General features: G+C 44.5%; 2 protein-coding genes across 2 annotated transcripts; both read right to left on the bottom strand.

Moving 5' to 3' along the window:
- Window positions 1–548: 548 nt before the first annotated feature.
- On the bottom strand, window positions 549–1472 carry LOC308118652 (olfactory receptor 10AG1-like; the record flags this gene model as incomplete). Its single annotated transcript, XM_080478160.1, has 1 exon — window positions 549–1472. The coding sequence occupies one exon, from the start codon at window positions 1470–1472 to the stop codon at window positions 549–551; it is 924 nt and encodes a 307-aa protein (XP_080334286.1).
- An 8887-nt stretch (window positions 1473–10359) lies between these two features.
- Window positions 10360–11289, bottom strand: LOC308119259 (olfactory receptor 11A1-like; the record flags this gene model as incomplete). Its single annotated transcript, XM_080479143.1, has 1 exon — window positions 10360–11289. One exon carries the CDS (start codon window positions 11287–11289, stop codon window positions 10360–10362), a length of 930 nt encoding a protein of 309 aa, XP_080335269.1.
- Between the last annotated feature and the right edge of the window lie 8110 nt (window positions 11290–19399).

Here is a 19399-nt window from a genome sequence, read left to right as displayed (position 1 = left end):
TTTGTATGTCAAGTTCCTGATTTTATTTTGTGGTTGATGTTTGCTCATTTATCTCACATTTGCACTTCTGCTTCCATTTTGTTGACTCCCAAAACAAAAGCCATTAAACAGGATGAGTGTTTACAGAGTCTTGTATTTCCTTACTTTTCCTGAACTAATGGAGGAGGCCTCTGCCCCCCTGGTGCTTTGAATATGACGGGTTTAACAAACAAAGCAAGGCAGAAATAACACAACTACAATGAATACAGCTGATAATGAGAGCAACATCTGTATGTCACTCTCCAGTATTGTTAAAGCTCAGGTGAGACTGAGGTGTGTGTGTGTGTGTGTGTGTGTGTGTGCGGGTTGGGGGGTGGGGCGGTCACTACATGCGACATCTATTTATCAACCCTCTTGGCACATTGTGGACGCTCTTACTTTTACACATATAAACTATACAACAAATAAAAGCAATACTGACTCTCAACAAATTATTAACCTCCTAACAACCTCGACGAGGAGACATTTCACACGTGTATTTTCATTGTGACAGAGGAGGAAAGATCAAATCACTTATGTTTCACTCTGCAGAACAGCTTCTTGACGTGTTTAGAAATTTCCTTCATTTTCAATCCGTATATGATGGGATTCAATAAGGGCTGATACGTTATCACCTGCAAGGTCATGATTAAACGGACAATCTTTGGAAAGTCGGATTCCAGTCCGGCTACAATCACATCGTACGCGCAGAAACATGAAAAGCTGATGAGGACTATCAGGTGTGGCAGACAGGTCTGTGCAGCTTTCCTCCTGACTTCAAGGTTCTGCTTTGCAATGACGAATATCTTTGCGTATGTGAAAAATATGAACAGAATAGGAAAAACTATTATATTTACTAAAACAATCACGCCATATATCGACAGTGCTCTTGGACTCACACAGTACAGATACTTAGTTGTATTATTGCAGAAGATTCCTTTTAAAGTCAAGGTGCAGAGTTTGCTGTTAATGTTCACTACAGGTGGCACTGCAACATGCCCAGCGGGCACGAGCCAGGCCAGAACCAGCAGAATACTGACCGTGGTTCTTCTCATGATGGTTGGATAGAGCAGAGGTTTACAAAGAGAAACATATCTGTCATAGGCCATTGCTGCTAACAGCAGAAACTCTGAACCGCCTAACCAGTAAAACATGAAGTACTGAACTCGACACGCCGTGTAAGATATGATTTGTTCCTCAGATAAAAAGTCAATGAGAAGCTTTGGGTAGATCGCTGTGCTGAACAAAACTGAGTTTAGTGACAAAGCTGCAATGAAAACGTACATGGGCTCATGGAGGCTTTTCTCAAAGCCGATGAGAAACACAAGGACGAAATTACTGCAGAGGATCAGAACATATACTAAAAACATTACCATGAAATACAGGTATCTGTATTGCTTCACTTGCACGTGTCCATCAAGTCTCACATACGTTGAGTTTGCATTCACATCCATTCAGACAAGTTGTTGAGGAACAAAATCTACAATATGACATGCCAGAGAAAGGTGAGCGCTTCAGTCGAGTGTTTGATAGATATAGCTCATACCCACCTGCTCCTGCACCGCTCTGCTGAGATCAGAGAGTGAACGTTTTCACTCAGTGGACACTTCTTATGCAACAGTTCTCTGTGGACACAATAATGATGGTTTGATAACAAGAGGAGCGCACGAACTCCTGAAACTCCAGGGGGCAGCTGCAGGTTACGACGCCCACTTGCTGCTCTATTATTTACACTTCTACAGTCTTGCTCTAAGGCCCTAAGGCCCCGTTTACACAACAACGAATACGAGTATATCCGCAAAACTTTCTTCACTTTTGTACGGTCTGTTTACACGACACACGTGTGCAGATCTACTGTATCCGCAAAGTTTTTAATCCGGCTCCCAAGGTGGAAAGATTCTTTCACGGTCGCTATTCCCTCCTATAGAGACTGATGGAGGCTACGAGCCTGTTACTGCGCACGCGCACATCTATCCCCCTCCCTCCCCCTCCCTCATCTTCCTTCTGCTCATCCTCTTGTAAACAAACATGGTGGCTGCGTAGTGGTATGACTCGCGGTCCGTATTCTAGATTTATCATCTATATCAGTAGTTTAATAGTTGAGACTCACCCCTGATATCATCCGATGTGTCATCAGTCCAGATTAACCTCTATTTGGGATGAGAGACGACCTCCCAGCTGGGACGGGAGACGATCCCCAAAGTGGGAGGAAAGGAGAAGCCACCCACCACATGAAACAAAAAAAAGAAACGTTCACACCGTCAAAGAGATCAGGCAGCCTAGAAGACGTGTAAAATATAAAGCTGGAAATAGAAGGAAGGATAGAAAAGGACCTGACCAGCGGGCTCCTCCAACAGCTGAGGGAGGAAAGGCACCAGATGCGGGAACGACTTGAAAGTGACATACTACGATGGAGAGAGGAAAGCAGAGAAAGTGCGAGATTGCTTGATCAGACGCTAAATGAAGAAGCACACCAGAGAGACCGGCGAAGAGCAGCAGCAGAAGCTGCGACCTCACATAATGGAGAAAGGCTGCAAGATTCTCAACAAGATGACGTCCCATTGATTAGAAAACACTATCCAGAGAAGATGGATCCTTCCAAGCTGGAGGGAGAAACACTATCAGAGACGGACTGTCCATTAAAGTTTCTGTGAGACTTCCAAAGGACGTGGAAGGATGAGACAAATAGTGTTTGGATCGCCAATGAAAACACACACTGTCTATTCAAGGTAATGGTGGAGAAAGCCATGTCACCAGAAGTACAGAGAAGATTGGATTGGTGGTAGGACTGATGAAAATGCAATGGCCGTTATTCTCCGGGCATGTGGTACACATTGTGGAGCAATGCAGGAAGAAGAAACAAAAGGAAGAAGACATCAATAGGCAGTTATCCAACAAACTGACGCAGCTGCACTTGGGAGAGTTATCTAAACAAAAGAAGGACAAAGCCCAGGTGCAGGCCCTGATAGTGACAGCTAATCAATCAGAGGGGACAAGCCAGGTGATGTCAACGTCACTACAACCACCTGTCGCACCGACTTCCAATGTGTCACTGCCTCATCAAACCACACCAGGCGACTCAGCAGTGTCACCACTGTCACCAATACATGTACATGTGAGTCCTCAGGAGGGTGGCTATAGACCAGTACAAGGAAGAGGCTGAGGTAGACAAAGAGGGCAGCTGATGCGTCGAGGTGGAGGAAGGGGAATGGACCGGCTCTGACGGGCCCAGTCCAACCCCCAACTTAATAACCCACAAGATGCCAACTGCTGGGGATGCAACCAACCAGGCCACGTGAGAACGGAATGCCCGACAAATCCATAGGAGGGTCCTGCCCCAGAAATGCAATGGTGCACCCAGGGAGCCAAGGGGGGATACAATGGCACCAGCACTATCAGCAAGACCCCATGAGGAACCCACTATAGCGATGACCATTCAAAATCCAGAGCATCCTTTCATGGTTCACACAGGTGCCGCATAATCTGTATTGATAAAACCGGCTCATCAATCCCCCTGTCTAGTTCTTCAGCCTTAGTTCAGGTTCAGCCTTCCACCCCGGTCCGATGCCACTTGGACATCATTTTGTTCAACTATCCAGCAGGCCTGTTGGAAAGTTTTTGTCGGCGCATAGTGGTACCTGGCATGGGTTTGGATCCACGGCTGACTTCCATAATGGTATGAAATTAACAGGGCACCAAGTCCTACCAGTGTTATTCCAAAACACGCTCCACCAAGCTTACTTATTTTTGTTGGTTTCTGCTGCTGCTCATCTGATGCATCTGGTAATCTAATTCATCGCCCAGACATCCGTAGGGGAAACCGGTCCATGTTGTTCTGTTGCCGTTCACCCTGTGCAGCTCACTTTTGATCTGACTCTGTCAGTCCAAGTCCGGCCCACTGCCTGAAACCAGAGTGGACACCTTATGCATTGGGCAAGGGCAGTTCCACGGATGAATCTCATCCTTTCCATCTATGGGAAACGCTGGGGGTTTTGAGCTTTCATTCCCAAAATTGAAGTCACATGGGTCTGTGACGAATCTCCTCAGTGATGCGTATACATCCATTGTATCCTCCTTCCCCCAAATGGGTTCCACAGTCTTCATGGCCATTCTGTTTCCGGATATAGGCGTGAGCAATCACAGTGATTCAAAATCATGTGTTTCATCAGTATCTGCCCCACGAAGATGTTAAGAAACAGGCCATAGTAATCCGAGCAATTCTCTGAGCCGTATTTGAGAGTATATTTTTTAAAGCTCATGTAACAAAATTTAGATGCCCGCGCATTATACATCTGTACAGATTTTTTATTCATACATAGTTGTACTTGAGCATGCAGAGGGCCAGTCATTGGTATTGGGATTTATGGTTGGTTATTAGCATTAAATTACTGTAAGTAATAGATTACTGAAAGTAATAAATCACGAGAAGTAAACGGTCATTTACTCATTAACAACTCCTAAAGTAATTGAGTAATTACTTAAAAAGGAAAAAAATGAATAAATTATCAAAAATTATTTATGAATAAAAAAATTATTAATTTGCTTAAATTTGTTATTTATGTATTAATAATAAATTGGGGCACCACCAGATAAACTGGAAATAGCTAATACCAAAATATCAGTCTCGTTTGTAAAAAGTTTATTTAAGTTAGTTAATATTTCTGTGTAAAATATAACAATCTTAAATAAAGGGGGAAGGTGTGAGATCCGAGCACAGACTGTTACAAACCAGTGAATTGTCAACAATAAATACACAATAATCACCAAGAAGCGTTCAATTCAGCTAACAGGCGTTTAACAAAATGAATTCATTCATAAATAATTCGGAAATCATCTCATAAATCAACACATTCAAATAGCAAATGACATCTAACACGGAGATCTAATCTATTAAACAGCAAACACTATGTACAAAGTGTGTGTGTGTGTGTGTGTGTGTGTGTGTGTGTGTGTGTGTGTGTGTGTGTGTGATCTGGAGAGATGAGGGTGGTGGTGTAATGACCTCGAACGTCCACCAGGTGGAGGCAGACGTCGGCGGGTCAATGCGGTGACTGTGACGACCACTAGGGGCGTGTGGCGGCGCGCAGAGGGAGAGCGCAATGGCTTGATGTGTCCACCAGGTGGACATCAAGAGGGAATGCGATGACCCACGCGACCAGTCACCATGTCCTCTTCTCCTTTCTTATTTAGAGAGCGATTGGTTTGATAAGGTGTTTTTATAGCACTGCTTCTTCTTCGGTGGACACATTAAAGAATGAAACACACACTTCTGAAACTCTGGGGGCCTGCAGTGGCACAAGGTGCACCATGTTACACTGTATTCCCACAGATCCAAGACAAACCAGCCAGAAGGGCCTTAATTTGGGAGGTCATTTCTCTCATTTGTCAAAATGAGTAACATATCAAACAATCTGCCTGGTCTGATGAGTCTCGATTTCTGCTGCAACATTCGGATGGTAGGGTCCGAATTTTGCGTCAACAACATGAAAGCATGGATCCATCCTGCCTTGTATCAACGGTTCCGGCTGCTGGACGTGGTGTGATGGTGTGGGGGATATTTTCTTGGCACACTTTGGGCCCCTTAGTACCAATTGAACATTGTGTCAACGCCACAGCCTACCTGAGTATTGTTGCTGACCATGTCAATCCCTTTATGACCACAGTGTACCCGTCTTCTGATGGCTACTTCCAGCAGGATAACGCGCCATGTCATAAAGCGCCTATCATCTCAGACTGGCTTCTTGAAAATGACAATGAGTTCACTGAACTGAAATGGCCTCCACAGTCACCAGATCTCCATCTAATAGAGAACCTTTGGGATGTGGAGGAACGGGAGATTCGCATCATGCATGTGCAGCTGACAAATCTGCAGCGTGATGCTATCATGTCAATATGGACCAAACTCTCTGAGGAATGTTTCCAGTACCTTGTTAGATCTATGCCACAAAGGATTAAGGCAGTTCTGAAGGCAAAAGGGGTCCAACCCGGTACGAGCGAGGTGTACCTAACAAAGTGGCCGGTGAGTGTAAAACTTCAACTCTGTTTCGGTGGAAACGGTGGAAAACACCATTTTTCTGAAACACTGCTACTGTGCGATGCTCACCACAGCCGTAGTAAATACTATTTCTGCACATGCTCAGTAGATTGACAGTAAGAACAACGTTTCCTCCAGAGTGTCATGACTCCCAGTCCATATTCTCCTGAGACGTGATAGTTTTATTTGGACAGTCACGGTAATAACAATCATACTTCGTCATCTGTCCGTACGGATGTCTGTGTTCTCACCATTGTCAATGTTTACAGCGTGTTGTTCTCTGCTGCATGTGCGTGTGGTTTCATTCCAAAAACAATCAACAGCACCAACTCCTGGCCCGACATGAAAACTACATCGTTTTTAGTGTTTCAGCCATTTGTGTTTAAACAGACCTTTTTTAAAAGTTGCTGTGTAAACGCAAACGTTTTCTGAAACAAAAATGTAAAAATGATGCATTTCCACAACATTGTCGTGAATGGGGCCTTAGGCTGGGGACCATTTTTAGGCCCTGTTTACACAACAACGAATACGAGTGTATCTGTAAAACTTTCTTCACTTTTGGGGGGTCCTTTTACACGGCACCTGTGTGCAGATGCAGTGTATCCGCAAAGTTTTTAATCCGGCTCCCAACTTGGAAAGATTCTTTCACGGTCGCTGATCCCTCCTGCAGAGACTGATGGAGGCTACAGAGCCTGTTACTGTTACTGCACATCTCTTCCTCCCTCCAGCTCATCCAGTTGTAAACAAACATGGCGGACCCATAGTGGTACGACTCGCGGTCCGTATTCTAGTTTTATCGTCCATATTAGTAGTTTAATAGTTGAGACTCACCACTGATATCATCCGATGTGTCATCAGTCCATACGGATGTCGGGTTCTCTCCATTTTCTTCACATTTATGGTGTATTGTTTTCTGCACACACGTCTGTGTAGTTTCATTACAAAATCAAGCAACAGCGCCCTCCTGTGGCCCGGCATACTAACTACATCGTTGTCTCTGTGTCCACTGCTGCTGCTGTGGAAACACACTCCTTTTTTTTTAAGGGATTAGGAGTTGTCACGTGAAATGTTGTCATGTAAACGGGGCCTTATTCATTCATTCATTCATTCATTCATTCATTCATTCATTCATTCATTCATTCATTCATTCATTCACAATATCTTTAGACTGCTATTAGTGACGTGAAATAAAAAACAATTAAAAATACACCACCATATTGGAAGACAAGCACAGAGGCTCGGGGGCGTTAGCTGCTTGAGTTAGCAGCTTCTACATTCATCAGTGAAATAGATATTTTTGAACGGGTTGCTAGTGAGTTGATCATTTACATATGGTAGACTTGTGTCAACCACTGAACCCTGCTGAAAGCCAACATTTGTCTTCCAATATGGCAGCATGAACATAAACCATGTGTCCCTTGACGTCACGCGGTAGCAGTCTATCAATTTCATGTCCTCTCTTGCTGCTGCCCAAAATAAAATTAAGAGTTAAGCAAACTTTGATCATTCAAAAAGCTAAGATTTGTCTTAATCACAAATTAGGATGCTGTGCGTTGCAAAGTCCTATGTACTATTACTACGACAACTACTACTACTATTAATAATAATAAAGTAGCAATGTTTTTTAAACTTATTTTCACCCCGGTTTGATTTAAAAAAACAAACTGTAGGTTATAATTTTGATTGTAGCGATATGTGATGAAAATGTAATATCCATAATATATAAAATATTGTCTGTCTGTCTGTCTCTTTCATTCTTTCTTGAAGTAAATACCTTCCTGTTCCTGTGGTGGCTGCTTAAGGCTTTTCTTTCTGTTTTCGAAGCGTAATGTGCAAACACAAGTACACAAGTACACATCGTTTCAGATATCTAGAAAGTTCAAAAATGCCCAGAAAGCAGAGGAAAAAACATTCTTGAAGTAAATGCAGCCTCACAGAGTCTCCAATTCAACTTGTGTCGAAAGAAGATTTTAAATGATTTCCCAGTTTTTTTCTAACAATTGTATTGATAGACCAAATCAAACCAGAGTTATGAGGCCATTTTATTCTTGAATGTTGTTGTCTTTGGGGTGAGTTTCTGTATGCATATGGTGCAGGATGAAACAGTAAAAACATGTACATTGTATAAAAAAATTTAAAAAATCCCCCAATCCAAATAATAATAACGAGGGATGTCCCGATCCGATCGGTAGATTTCGGATCGGGGCCGATATTGGTGATTTGTGAGTGATGGGGAATCAGCAAATCCAGCCGATCACCCCGCCGATCTAAAAAAAAAACAAAAAACACTTTTTGACGTCAGCTGCCGTAAAGCGAGCCCCGTTTGCGACCTGCTGTAAACTGAGGTTAGCAGCCCGAAGCCATTAAGAGGATAAAATGTCAGCGGTCTGGAGGTATTTCAAGGTTCACAACGAAACCAGTCCAGCGGCCAGTTGTACTATTTGGTTCACCACAGTCCCGAGAGGTGGAGCACCAGAGCTTCACCACAGTCCCGAGAGGTGGAGCACCAGAGCTTCGTTTAACACAACTAATCTGATAAGACATCTAAAAAGTAAACATGCGGCGGAGTACGCTCAGCAAAGACCGTCATCCGTGGACAAAAGATGACGTAATCACCCCCCTCCTCCCCCCACCGCGGTCCACAACGTCACCTAATAACCACAACAATCAGGGACTACAAGCTCCGGTCGAGCTGCAGAAGCTAGAAGCAGGCGGAGCGGGGCCATAGACCTATAAAACTAGAGTTATATAGAGTGGTTTGTGTGTTTATGTGCAGAAGTCTACTTCTAAATTTCTATGTGGTCTGTCTTCTTCTGCGTTTTTATTGTGTTTGGTGAGTCACAGCGCCCCTAAAGGCAACTGGGAATTGGTTCTTCTGATTGGTTTTACTGAATACTGTTTATGTTGTAGTTTTTTATAGTTTATATGTTAGTCAAACTGATTCACTGGGTTTCATTTTAAAAAAAGTTTTATTTGCCACAAAATCCAAGTGAAGTTGATTAAGTTAACATACATTAGAGATACAAGACTGCAGAGTGTAATTGGGTTTTTTGTTGTTATGACTGAATAAAGTTTAAATAAGTTCTTAAGTCATTCTGAGAAGAATTTTGATTCAATAAGTGAGTTTTACAATAATCTCCAGCTAAACAAAGCTTCTGCCAATAGTGCTTTTAGTTTCAGACATCTTAGTTGCTCCAAAAATAGACTATTGTGTATATTTGCAATAGCAATGTAAGTATCGGATCGGGAAAGTATCGGTATCGGCCGATACTCAATTCTGAAAAATCGGATCGGTATCGGGGGCCAAAAAGTGTGATCAGGACATCGATAATAATAACCATCTTCATCATCATCATCATCATCTTATAATTAAATACATATATAAAAATGCATTGTATAAAAACGCTTGGTGATTTCCTGACATTTAATGTAAATAAATTTCCACATTGGTTTTTGAAATGTATCATTTGTATTTGCATTCTAAGTTATAAAAATGAGGCTACACACGTTTGTGGTCTCAACAGTAAAAATTTTAACTTTTGTCCTTCTCTGATTTATCAGTTTTTTTTTTTTGCAATTTTAGGTCCAGTGTGTTCACATGATGTCACAATGAAGAAACAATTGTAGAATCACACAGGTGAGGTTGTGCTGGAAAGAAAAAAACACCAAGCAAGGCAAGGTAAACAGCTTTTAAGGTCACATGTAAAGGTGAAATCAAAAGTCATCAAAAACGACCCAGAGTACCAAGAGGGTCTTGAGGCCCTGTTAGAGCCCAATAAGTAACAACGACTCAAAATAAAACGACGACCCAACTGTTATAAAACACAACATAATAAAGCCCGGAATGTAATAAATGGTCGATAATGGAAAGAGATTCAACAAGAATTTAAATGTGACCTTAATGTGTTTGAAGCTTATACATTATTTTGTACTGATTATAAAGAACAAAAGTCTATAATGACACGGGTCAACAGCAATCATACATAAATACCATAAACTGTATATAGATATATGTCTAAACAAATGGTACAAACTTCTGGAACTCATTCTTTCAGTGTAATTTAAATTGAAGTCCAAATAATAAATCATTGACTCACTTTATGATGTAATAAAATTATTACAATATTAGTGGAAAAATATTTTGCCTGCCCCATAAAGTAATATCAAACATTTTGGGGCTCAGGGTCATTAGTGGACATTTTGTGTCATTATTACATATCAGGCTCTACCAGGCCTATTATGAAAAGTTAATCTTAACTTAGGAAAGCAGGCAGGAACAAGCAGAATGAACCATCTGTGGAGATGATTTAGTTATTCTTCACTGTGCAGAAGAGCCTCTCAAGCTGTTTATAGATCTCTTTCATTTTGAGTCCATAAATGATTGGATTAAAAAGAGGCTGATATATTATCATCTGTAAAGTCATGACCACATGCACGGTCTTTGGAAAGTCAAACCCCAGCCCGACGATAATCACGTCGAATGAACACAAGCATGTAAAGCTGATGAGCACCAGCAGGTGTGGCAAGCAGGTCTGCGCTGCTTTTTTCTTCACCTCTCCACCACTCTGATAAGCCACTGCGACGATCTTTGCATATGTCAAAAATATAATGAGCAAAGGGAAAAGTACGATCACAAACAGGACAATCACAGCGTATATGGAGATCACTGTGGAACTCACACAGTACAGATATTTTACTGAGCTGTTGCAAAAAACTCCAATGAGAGTAAAATTACACAGTTTGTCAAAAATACTGAGGATGATCACTACTGAAAGGTGAGTAGCAGGCAGGAGCCAAGCGAACGCCAGCAGAACGCTGACGGTATTGTTACTCATGATGGTCTGATAATACAGAGGTTTACAAATAGACACGTATCTGTCACAGGCCATTGCCAACAGCAGCAACATTTCAGAGCCGCATAGAGAATAAAACATAAAATACTGAAACAGACAAGCAGAGTAAGTTATGATCTGCCTCTCGGATAAAAAGTCAATGAGAAGCTTTGGGTAGATCACAGTGCTGAAAAGAACCGAGTTCAATAGCAAGGCTGCAATAAAAATGTACATGGGCTCATGGAGGTTCTTCTGAGACACAACAATGAGTATAATGGTGAAGTTACAGCAGAGTATCATAACATACACCGCACACATAACCAAAAAGTACAAATATCTGTATTTCTCCAGTTCGATGTATCCATCAATGGTTATGACATAAGTGAGATTTACTTCAAAATCCATTAGAACGGTCAAAGATTACATGAATGATGTTGCAGAATGTAGAAGGAGTTTTGAGGCACACGTACCCTGCATTGCAGTGTAAACCTGATCCTGAGCTTCACTTACATGTACAGTACATGTACTCTGTAGTACAGCTCTGCCTCTGTGGACTGTGTTTTCTTTTTTCATTTTTATACAGCTTTCTTTTTCTCTGTGGACTCATTAAACTTAAAAGGAGCAACGCATGAACTGCTGAAACCCTGGAGCCCAGCCGGCGGGGGGGGGGGGGGGGGGGGGGTTGTGTTTTCACAAACCAGCATACAAACCTTGTTGAGAGCCACTATGAGCATGTTGGATATCTCGGGGGCGGTGTATCCAGAAGGATGAAGTCATGCTCGCCAATCAGACCCCATGAAATAACATGACAACAACAAATAGCATGAATTACTTCCTGTTCATTGCAAAGTTGCAACTTGGGTCATTTATTTGGACCGACAGAGAAGTAGAGTTCCTTCTAAATGTGTTGTTTGAGTATAAAACAATTAAATACGGGAAAAATACTGACTGAGACTCGTGTCAATTAAAGTACGGGACCATATTGGGACTTTTAAAAACACAGGTGGTGACACTTCTGTCACATCCTGTGATGTTGAACTCGGTTTCCTCCGCCTATTAAGACTTCCGGTGCGCTACCCAAGTGGCTGCACGGTACAACAGCTCCTGGCTTTTTCCTACTTTTTTCCTACTTTTTTCCTACTTTGTCCTACTAACTGTTCTTTTAGTTGGTTTTTATTTTGTACGACAATCATCCTGTCACAAGATGGATATAACTCTGGCCAAGTCTGTCCTGGTTTTTCTCATTTTAATAACTTTACTGGCTACACCTGTGACCGCGGATGCCGGGCGCTGTGGCGGTCCTATTGTTTACACTCGGGATCAGCTGTTAGCCCTCGGTAACGCAGCCAAGCTAACTGGCGAAAGACCCGATGTTCCCAACGGGCTGAAGAGAAGGCGACGGGGAGGCCGTGCCGGGTTAAAACACCGCAACAGGAAGGGACGCTACAAACCCGTCCTACCATCGATCGTCACCGGGAACGTAAGATCCCTTACAAACAAGATGGACGAGCTCGCGGCGCTAACCCGGCATCAGAGGGAATATTGGGAATGTAGCCTGATGCTATTCACGGAGACCTGGCTAACGGAGCTAACACCGGACTCGAACGTTACGCTGGATGGTTTCCAACTGACACGGGCAGACAGGACAAAGGAGGGTCAGAGGAAAGGAGGAGGGCTGGCTGTGTTTGTGAACGATAGACGGTGTAATTTCCGGGCATATCACTGTTAAAGAACAACTCTGCTGTAAGGATATTGAACTGTTAGCGGTTAGCATGAAGCCGTATTACCTGCCGCGGGAATTCGCGCACGTTATCGCGATAACTGCGTACGTTCCCCCCTCTGCTAACGCCCACGCAGCGTGTGATGTCCTGCACTCGCTCACAAACAGGCTGCAGACACACCACCCACAGGCTCTCCTCCTCATCACTGGTGACTTTAATCATGCCTCCATCTCCTCCACCTTCAAACAATATGTCACCTGCTGCACCAGAGACAATAAAATACTGGACCTTTTCTATGCCAACACCAAGGGGGCATACACCTCATCTCCTCTCCCTCCCCTTGGCCGATCAGATCACAACCTTGTGCACCTCTTGCCGGTGTACAAACCTCTGGTACACAGACAACCAGCTGTGACCCGCACCATTAAAATCTGGTCCGATGAGGCAGAAGAGGCTCTCAAAGACTGTTTTGAGACAACTGGATGGGAAGTGTTCTATGAGGACCACGGGGAGGACATCGACAGCCTCACAAACTGCATCACAGACTACATAAACTTCTGTGTGGATTACACGGTTCCCACCAAGACCATACGCTGTTTTGCCAACAGCAAACCGTGGATCACTCCTGAGATAAGGGCCCTCCTCAGCGACAAAAGGACGGCCTTTGAAACAAAAGACAGGGAGGAGATGAGGACTGTGCAGAGAGAGCTGAGGAGGAAGATCAGGGAGGGGAAAAGCAGCTACAGGAGGAAGATGGAGGAACAGCTGCAGCAGCGGAATGTCAGCGAAGTCTGGAAGGACCTGAAAGCGATCTCGGGTCACAAGGACTCCAACATCGAGCTGGTTCGGGACCAGGAGTGGGTGAATGATCTGAACATTTTCTTCAACAGATTTGAACAGACATCCACCCCTCCCCCGACCCATTCCATCCTGCTGCAATCACCACCACCAGCTGTCCCCACCCCCATCCCACCCCCCTGCACACCGCTCTCCGCTCCCCTCAGTGTCAGCCACACCCTCACTCCCACAACTACCCCCCCACAGCCCCCCTGCTCCAGCCTGTCCTTCACAACAGCCCAGGTGAACAGAGAGCTGAGGAGGCTAAAGGTCAGGAAGGCAACCGGTCCGGATGGCATCAGCTCCAGACTCCTCAGAACTTGTGCAGACCAGCTCAGTGGGGTCATGGGGCACATGTTCAACCTGAGCCTTCAACTGGGGAGAGTACCACAGCTCTGGAAGACGACCTGTGTGGTACCGGTGCCGAAGATCTCCCGCCCCAAGGACTTCAACCACTTCAGGCCGGTGGTGCTGACATCACACCTGATGAAGACCTTGGAGAGGTTGGTCCTTCTCCATCTGCGCCCCCTGGTGAGCTCATCGATGGACCAGCTGCAGTTCGCCTACCAGCCACGCATCGGGGTGGAGGACGCCATCCTCTACCTCATGGAGAGATCTCTCTCTCACCTGGAGAGGACTGGGAGCACTGTGAGGATCAGGTTCTATGATTTCTCCTGTGCTTTCAACACCATCCAGCCCACGCTTCTGGGGGACAAGCTGCAGCACACTGGAGTCGACCCGCACCTCACATCCTGGCTCCTGGACTACCTGACCAACCGGCCACAGTTTGTGAGGACACAGGACTGTGTGTCTGACCTGGTCATCTGCAGTACGGGGGCTCCACAGGGGACGGTCCTGGCTCCCTTCCTCTTCACCCTCTACACTGCAGACTTCTCCCACAACACATCCACCTGTCACCTGCAGAAGTTCTCTGATGACTCCGCCATCGTCGGCCTCATCACCAACGACGACGAGGCGGAGTACAGAGAACTCAACCTGGACTTTGTGGGCTGGTGCCAGCGGAACCACCTCCAGATCAATGCGGGTAAAACCAAAGAGCTGGTGGTGGATTTCCGCAGGCGGAGACCCACTCCCCCGCTACCGGTGAACATTCAGGGAAAGGACATTGAGATAGTGGACTCTTATAAGTACCTGGGTTTTCACCTGAACAATAAACTGGACTGGTCTGACAACACACAAGCTCTCTACAAGAAGGGCCAGAGCAGACTCCATCTGCTGCGGAGACTCAGGTCCTTTGGAGTGCAGGGAGCGCTCCTGAGGACCTTTTATGACTCAGTGGTGGCATCAGCCATCTTCTATGGAGTGGTCTGCTGGAGCAGCAGCACTACGGCTGCAGACAGGAACAAACTGAACCAACTGGTGAGGAAGGCCAGCTCTGTCCTGGGCTGCCCCCTGGACCCTGTGGAGGTGGTGGGAGACAGGAGGATGTTGAAGAAGCTTTCATCCCTGATGGAGACCGTCTCCCACCCCCTACATGGTACCGTCACATCACTGGGCAGCTCCTTCAGTGACAGGCTTCGCCACCCGCGGTGTCTGAAGGAGAGCTTCCGCCGGTCCTTCCTCCCTGCTGCAGTCAGACTCTTCAACCAAGCCTGCTCCCAGTAGACCAACCAGAGAGGTTTGTACTGAAAATGTCTGGAGAAGTAGTAGAAATATTTCATTAATTTCGTATTTAATTACATATTTTGATATAGTTTTGTTTTAATTCTCAGACGGTCAAAGAAATGGTGGCGACAAAATATGAGGAGGAACGAGACCGAGTGAAAAGGAAGTGCAGCAAGCTGTGGCAGTGAGTCTAACAGCCGACATGTGGACTTCTGTGAACGAGGAGGCTTACTTGGCTCTGACCTGCCACTACATTAATGAGAACATGCAGTTATGTACATCTGTGTTGGGTGTGCAATACTTTCCACAAAGTCACACTGCTGACAATTTGGCCCAAGTCAAAAGGGGTATGATGGATGACTGGGCCACACCTAATAAAGTAAAGTGTCTTGTGACCGACGCAGCTCCAAACAGGATTTCTTCTGTAAAAAGTCTCCAAATTCTGCATTTAATTTGCATTGTACATACTTTAAATTTAATCGTGAAGAAATCATGTGATCAAATTCCTGCACTTACATCAATTAGGCAAAAATCTAGGAAAATAGTCATGTACTTCAGATCAAGCACCACAGGCAACGAGAAGCTCGCTCAAGTGCAGCAACAGATAGGACGGCCAACCCCGAAACTTATCAATGAAGTACGAACACCATGGAACAGCACATTTCAGATTCTGACAAGGTGGCGTGGGTATCTCTTGCTTCGCTAAAAACCGACATTACTCCACTAACAGCTGATGAGTTCTCCACCATCGGAGAAACACTTCTTGTGCTTGCTCCGTTCCATCAAGCTCCAGTGGAGTTGTCTGGGGGAAAAAAGAGTTTCAGGATCAAAGGTCATCCCAATGATTAGAATGCTATATCACACACTTGAGCGTAACACTTCAAATTTGGCCACAAACTAATGGCCAGACGGAGCGAACAAATCAGGACTTGGAATCAACCCTCCGCTGTCACCGCTCGGCATCCTGCCTCCTGGTCCTCGAATCTGCCCTGGGTTGAATATTCCCACAACTCTTTAGTTTGCTCATCCACAGGTATGTCCCCTTTTATGGTGGATCATGGTTTCCAACCTCCCCTCTTCCCCGAGCAAGATTTACAAAGCACTGTCCCCTCTGTCCAAGATCACTTGGGTCGTGCTCGCAGAGTGTGGCGCGAAGCTCGTGCAGCGCTTCTTCGGTCCTCAGCCCGAAATCAAAGGTTGGCGGACAGACACAGATCCGACGCACCAAATTACCAACCGGGTCAAAGGGTGTGGCTGTCCATCAAGGATCTTCCCCTTCAGGTCGAGTCACGAAAACTCGCCCCAAGGTTCATAGGGCCCTACGTAATTGAGAGGATTATAAACCCTTGTGCTATAAGACTAAAGATCCCTGCCTCTCTCAAGGTACACCCTACATTTCATGTATCACTACTCAAGCCTGTCTCCAGGAGCCCTCTGAGCCCTCCTTCCGATCCCCCTCCTCCCCCCCGGGTTGTGGATGGCCACCCGGCATTCACAGTCAGTCGCCTCCTGGATGTTCGTCGTCGTGGACGTGGTTTCCAGTTCTTGGTGGACTGTGAGGGATATGGACTTGAGGACCGGTCCTGGTTCTCACAATCCCTGATCTTGGACGATACATTGCTCACAGACTTTGACACCAAATACCCGGACAAGCCTGGTAGGACGCCAGGTGGCGTCCATTGAGGGGGGGGGGGGGGGGGGGGGTACTGTGATGTTCTGTTTTTCCTGTTTGGTGCACCTCTCCTCTCTCTCTCCTCTTCTCTTATTAATGCTGCACTCTCCAGGGACAAGCACACACACCTGAGGCTGATCATGATCAGCGTGTTACTTAAGCCGGCAGCTGATCGAAGGGTGCTGCCGGATTGTCGATCATCCTGAGTGGTCCCGGTGTTGCCTCCCATTTCGTCTCTGACGCTTGCTGCTTGCGCTCCTGTTTTTGTTTTTTCAGCCGCACTCCGGCTCGCTTTGTGTTTTGCGGAGAAATAAACTGTTCCTTTTACCTCCGATTATCTGTCTCTGCTTTTGGGTTTAGTGCTTCGACATCACAATCGGCACCGACTTCAGGTATGTCATTCTTATTTTTGCATTGGTTTGTTTGCAAATCATGTACTGATTTGTAGTTGACTGAAATTAAAATGCCAAGTTGTTGCTTTTTAGATAACCTTTGGCAGCACCTGGACCAGGAATTTGGCAGGCAGAACACCAACGCCACAGTTGATGCAATAATTGAGGTGCAGAAGTACCTGGGGGAGGCCAACATCCAAAGATCCCGAGATCCCTTGCAGTATTGGGATAGCCACAAAACCACATATCCTAATCTCTTCCGCCTCGCCCAACAATTTCTATGTACACCGGCCTCATCTGTGCCATGTGAACGGGTATTTTCCAAAGCTGGAGAACTTGCTTCAAAGAAACGGAACCGGCTCAAAGCAAACACATTGGAAAAACTAATTTTTTTGAAAACAAATTTGTGAAATGAAACATCTCTCTGCCTCAAAGTACTTAAGCAACAACACATTCGCAATACTCTTCACATGGTATGGCAGACGTTCACATTATTGACAGTGCGGCCGATTAAAGCTGGCTGCCACTCCTTGCAGACCTGCTGTTTTACTCTGCTGAGTTCTGTTTGTGTGGTGGTTTTAATCCACTCTGGCTCGATTTCATTCATTTTATGTTTTGTGTCATTTGTCCCCCGTCATTGTCTCTGTGCTTTACCATTATAAATTAGTTAATTTTGTATATGTAGAGGCTTGAATTTAGTTATGTTCAAAGGTGGACTGAAAATAGACACCCCATAAAATTTATTTTTATTTTATTTTGATGTACTCATTTGCTTCAAATACAAGCTCTTTTGAGTAAAGTGTAATCCCTATGCTGTCCATTAGGTGGCGCATGTCGCGCACTGGCAGAGATTAGATGAGGCACCGCAGAGGAAGAAGACATTCTCGTTCGGCAGTAAACACAGCTTCAACGCATGTGCTCTCTCTTTTCTTTGTCACAGGTTGCTAAATACTTGAAATTCACGAATACAAATATTATCTGGGTTGTAACATGTTAAGGATAATATTGTGTTGAGTAAGAAGCAGTAAAACTAAGTTGTACAAGGGTTTTCGAGTGAAATGCGAATCGTGATGAAGCTAACCTGCTAAGCTAATAATCGACAAGCGTAAGGGACGTACAACGTGGAGAAGAGCTCATCCAGACCAGTTTTCGGTACAAAGAACCACTTGAGGCCACTATTTCAGGACCTTTTATGAAACGTTTTTCAAACAATGCAATTTGCTGGGCTTTCTTTGTAATTGAATATGCGTATTTTATGGTTTATTACCAAATGCCAGTATTGCTATTGAAAACTGTATTAGATACAGGACAGCCATTTGAGGTTGAAGGCTATCGCTGCATCACGTGCTTAGTTAATCACATATTAAGCATAGTGAATTGGTTAAAAACAGATTCCATTGGTTTAGCATTGAAAATGTAAATACTGGACAATTTAAAATCCTTTGTGTTTGAAAACAGAGTTTAAAAGATTAATTAATTGATCAAATGAATGATTAAAAAGGATAAATAACACATGGTCTAAAAGACAAGAAATACAAGTTAACTATGTTTTCTGATATCTTGTGGAATTGAAACGTCATTTCAATGTGACTAAGCTTTGTTAACTATGGCCACCAGGACTTTTGGACTCTTTCAGGCCATTTTGCATGTTGTTATGTGGATTACTGTTGTTGATGTACATTGTTAGAGGAAGAAGACATCCTCTTTCGTGACGGAAACACAGCTTCTCTGCTCTCTCTCTTCTTTGTCACAGAGACAAGCTGGTTCCTTCACACACTCACATGTATGCCCTCTGAACCCCAGAGGAGCAACATATAGTTAATTGAAGTATTGGTTTCTTGATTTTTGTTTTTGTTTTCTTTATAAATTTAGTGTTCTTATATTTTATTTTATTCTTTCTTTTGTGTTATTGTCCTATTGCTGGGGGTATTTACCATTTATTTTGTGCCTGACAGGAGCTGTGGGGACTCAGTGTGGTAGCCAGACCCCCTGGTGGCGGTGTTTCTCTTGTCTTTGCAGTGTCCCTAACATTTGGTGTGTAACGTGGTGTTATAGGTTGAGCCCCCTTCTCTGCTGGCTGTCTGGTAAGACCAACCCCCTGTACAGAGTCACCATTTTGTTTTCCGCAAACGCGAATCTATTCCTTCTCTGTGTCTTTTTAATGGTTGCCCTGGTTTTATGATTACAGTTCCCCTTTTAATTGATTGATTTAAAATAAAGTTTTTTGGTGTGGGAAATCACGTCTCCAGCCCTGATTTGTTTGCCAG

This window comes from Lipophrys pholis (assembly GCF_963383615.2).
Source record: "Lipophrys pholis genome assembly, chromosome: 13".
Classification (NCBI taxonomy): Eukaryota; Metazoa; Chordata; class Actinopteri; order Blenniiformes; family Blenniidae; genus Lipophrys; species Lipophrys pholis.
This window is presented reverse-complemented; position numbering and strand designations above follow the sequence as displayed.